The sequence below is a fragment of the Momordica charantia genome, assembly GCF_013281855.1.
Source record: "Momordica charantia cultivar OHB3-1 chromosome 11 unlocalized genomic scaffold, Mcharantia_2.0 BLBB01000011.1, whole genome shotgun sequence".
In the NCBI taxonomy this organism is placed as follows: Eukaryota; Viridiplantae; Streptophyta; class Magnoliopsida; order Cucurbitales; family Cucurbitaceae; genus Momordica; species Momordica charantia.
This window is the reverse complement of record NW_028275159.1, coordinates 17,715,945-17,720,015: the sequence shown is the minus strand read 5'-3', so window position 1 is coordinate 17,720,015 and position 4,071 is coordinate 17,715,945. Positions and strand designations below refer to the sequence as shown.

The window sequence follows — 4,071 nt, the reverse complement described above, 5'->3', positions numbered from 1 at the left end:
ATCTTTTTTTTTTTTGTTTGAAAATCACTATTACTTGAATCTTTCATGTATGAATTTCAGATTTGACTAATTAAGGAGTTGTTTAGTAAAATTTTCGTTTCCTCATTTTTTATAAGAAAAAATATTTTTATGGCTCTCAACACCGGTGAATTTATAAGTTTTTAAACAAATTAGAAATGGAGCATATGAATCTTGTTTGTGTTGTTTCAAAAATTTCTATAAAATTTTGAGAATGTTTGTAAAAAATTTGAACACGAGAGACATATTGTCAACTGTTTAGGTTGCTTAATAAAATTGGAACGAGAAACAAGAAACGAAAACGTTACCAAATGGGTCTTAAGGGTCTATTTGTTCAAGTTTACGTTTCTTGTATTTGTTTCTTTATTTCTTTGTTTCCTTTTTTTTATAAATAAAGAGAACTCCATTTAGTAATTACTTTTTCTTTTCTATTCTTCATTTTTTTAATTTAAAAAAAAAAGAAACATGTTTGGTAATCATTTTTTATTTCTCGTTTTCTAATATTTTAAATTAATTTAAAATATTTAATCTTTTATATAAAATAAGTTAAATATTCAATGTTTTTATTAATATATATTTTTTAAAACTTTATTATGCATTTTATAAGCAAGGAATGATAAAATAATGATTCTTATGTTGGGGAAAAAATTGAAAATAAGAACAAAGAACCAGAAACTTAGTTATTTGTTTTCAAAGTTAGAAACATTATCAAACGGACTCAAACAACTTCTACCTTATTTTTAACTTTTAAGCATCCATGTCCCACCACTACTAAAATGAGTTATTTTAATAATGGTGGCGAGAGAAACAAAAATTAATAGAAACAGGAAATCAAACTCACACCATTTTGATTGGAGCCAGGTGCCTTAACCAGTTGAATTATGCTTAAACTACTTGAAGTTGAATTAACTTTTGATAAATAAGAGGTTATTTGATGACAATTTGTATTCTATTGCAAGAAGAATTTGTATTTTTATTTGTACCTTTTTTTTAATTTTTAAGTACCATGATCCATGAGTTATCGCAGAACTATTTGTTATTTTAGTATTTAAAGAAAGGCCATCGTAACAAATTATGTGAAGAATAATTTAGCCACAAATTACCAAAAAATTATTTAAAATCTCTTAAGCAGCCTCAGCACATCTTCAAAAGCATATTTTTATTATAATAATAATAATAATTTCTTTTTAAAAAAAAAAGAAAACACCACAGTCATAAATGCCGAATTAAACATGGAAGAAATTTTATTCCATGACATTTAATACACAGAATCCCTACCAAAACTACTAAATACCAGAGTAAATTTCTGGAAATAACAAAAAAAAAAAAAAAGAAAATAGAAGGAATAAATCCTATTAAAGAGAAAGTATAGGGGTGGAAGTAAAAGAAAAATAATGATAGTAATCGGGTTGTGACATTCTGGTCCTAAATTTGAGGTCGAACTTTAGTAAGTTGTTGAGACACATATCTACTCCAGAACCAATGTTGCCTCCAAACACAAGACATGTCTTCAATGGGGATGCCCTTTGTCTCCGGCAAGAAGAAATAGATGAATATGGTCATCACAGCCACGAAGAACGCGAAGAAGAAGAACAACCCAAATTTCATATGGCAAAGCATGGTGAGGAAGATTTGGGCAACCAAAAAGGTAAAGAACATATTCACCGACGCCGTTACGCTTTGGGCAGCTGATCGAATTTCAAGCGGGAAGATTTCACTTGGAACTAGCCATCCCAGAGGTCCCCAAGACCATGCAAAGGCTTGAACATAGATGCAAATAAACAATACCACAATACCAGCATACCACTTGGGTAAATAAGCAACCTCACCAGAAACTCCAAATTTCCAAGCTATGAACACACCCACCAAAACCTACAAATGATGCGATGTTTATTAGAATCAAATGGATTAGAAAAAGCTTTTGAACAATTATTGTTGGTCAAACATACTTTTTGCCCAATTTCGTTCTAGAAAAAAAAAAATAAAAGGGATTTGAAATAGTAAAATTTTAATCACCTGGAAAATGAACATGATGGTTCCACCGAGCAAGAAAAGAATCCTCCTTCCCCATTTATCCGTACCATACATAGATACAAAAGTTGCCAAAACATTGATACCACCCGTAATGACAGATGAAAGAAGAGAAGCATTGTCCCCAAATCCAATAGTCTTGAACAGCACAGGAGCATAGAACATGACAACATTGATCCCAGTCAATTGTTGAAAAAATGGTATTAAAACAGACATTACCAATTGTGGTCTGTTTTGCCTCTCCCTCAAATTCCTCCATGGATGTTTAACTGCCTTGGCAGCAATACTTGCCGCCACGATGTCTTGAAATTCTGCATCTACATCCTTCAAAGACACGCCGCGGATACGTTGGAGCATGACTCTTGCCTTCTCAACTTCACCTCTCTCCAACATCGAAGTTGGAGTATCGGGAAGAAACAAAGCTGAGATTGTGATGAATAATGCAGGCACTCCCGCACCGCCTAGACTCACGCGCCACCCCCATCCGCCATGAATCTTGGCAGTACCAAAATTAACAAGATTAGCCACTAGAATGCCGATCGTAATCGATAGTTGGAAAACAATATTCAGAGAGCCTCGGTATTTAGAAGGAGCCATCTCCGAGACATAAAGTGGAACAGACTGAATTGAGAATCCAACACCAATGCCCAAACAAATACGACCAATGATCAACATGGCGATGTTTTGAGCTGCAGCATTAATGGCAGCACCAACCAAAAATACGAAGCCACCGAGAAGCATAGACTTTTTACGACCGAAGGTTTTGGTGACCCAAGATGCTACAAAAGAAGCCAAAAGTGCAGCCAAATAAAGAGAAGAAGTAAACATGGTGAGGGCAACACTATCAAATTTGCAGTATTGATTGGTTGAAGTGTCCAAAGCTTCTTTCTCATAAACAGATGGGAAAAATTTCTGCAGAAATGGAGCCATTGACGTGACGCCACCTGATCAATTCACCAAAAATTAAATAATAAATTATTAAACAATGGAGTGAGTCAAAACGGTAGAAGAAAGCAATTCTATACGAGGTCTTCTTCTACATTATTTTCTAATAAATTGAGTGCCTAAATTTCATGCAGTCGTTTTTTGGTATATTATCAAACTTTCATAGATTTTAATTACCATAACAAATTTATAAAAGTTACTTCATTCTAATATTGAATTAATTTTTTTAAAGTCCTCATATTATATTTTAAGTGTCGTGAGTTTTTAGGCCTTAGAAGCCAACATCTCACTCGCCTATACCTTAAGCTGGGCCTACCCTACATAAAAAATCATTTGGATACCTGAGATACCAATGTCGTAACCGAAGATGAGTCCGCCCATAGCTGCAACAATGCATGTTATCAACACATAAAAAGTGAGTTCTCCAGGATAGTTCTTGATCGACCCGCTTTGATTACCATTGAGCTCGAAACCACCGCCGGCCATCTTAAAAATTGAAGAGAGGAAATAGGAAATATGAACGTAAGGGAAGAGAAGAGATCGAAGAATGTGAAAAAAATCAAAAGCTGAATGGGAGAATATATAGCCAAATTTTTCCTAAGATAGTTAGGAATGGGTTTCCTTCCCAAACACCAAAATCCGTCCATGGGTTGAAGACTTGATAATGAATAATGGGATAATTAAGGTGATAATTACAAAATTATAAGAGATAACTCAATATTATATATATTTTCAAATATAGTTTTAAATTTTATAAAAATACCATAATTCCCAAAAAATCAAATTTAAAAGTAATATAACGTACGTACACTTAAACTATATTTTGAAAGAATTAAAAACTCTTAACATTTTTCTAATATGTATTAAATTTATGCTATCTTACAAAATTTTCATAAAATAAATATGTTTGTTGGTATAATTTAGTTGTGTAATTTTAAGTTTTTCAAGTTTTCGAATAATGAAATTTAGATTTTATCTTTTCGTAACAAAAAAAATGGAAAGGTTCAATTTCAATGTGTATCAATTTTTATTTTAAATTTTATCAAATTACATTTTAAATATAGATTAGTATTGCAA

General features: G+C 32.2%; 1 protein-coding gene across 1 annotated transcript; it reads right to left on the bottom strand.

Annotated features, from left to right (window-relative positions):
• Nucleotides 1-1,225: 1,225 nt before the first annotated feature.
• On the bottom strand, nt 1,226-3,601 carry LOC148208237 (sugar carrier protein C-like). The gene is made up of 3 exons (XM_088119807.1): nt 3,336-3,601; nt 2,035-2,993; nt 1,226-1,890 (listed from the first exon to the last, which is right to left on the bottom strand). The coding sequence occupies exons 1-3, from the start codon at nt 3,478-3,480 to the stop codon at nt 1,444-1,446; spliced, it is 1,551 nt and encodes a 516-aa protein (XP_087975933.1). The 5' UTR covers nt 3,481-3,601; the 3' UTR covers nt 1,226-1,443.
• Between the last annotated feature and the right edge of the window lie 470 nt (nt 3,602-4,071).

What these genes read in the sequence shown, in the direction of transcription:
- LOC148208237 (XM_088119807.1), bottom strand. Translation starts at nt 3,480, where the DNA reads ATGGCCGGCGGTGGTTTCGAGCTCAATGGTAATCAAAGCGGGTCGATC. An exon ending in TTACGACATTGGTATCTCAG is followed by an intron (nt 2,994 to 3,335) that starts GTATCCAAATGA and finishes TGAATTGATCAG; the next exon opens with GTGGCGTCACGTCAATGGCT. An exon ending in CCATCATGTTCATTTTCCAG is followed by an intron (nt 1,891 to 2,034) that starts GTGATTAAAATT and finishes CATCATTTGTAG; the next exon opens with GTTTTGGTGGGTGTGTTCAT.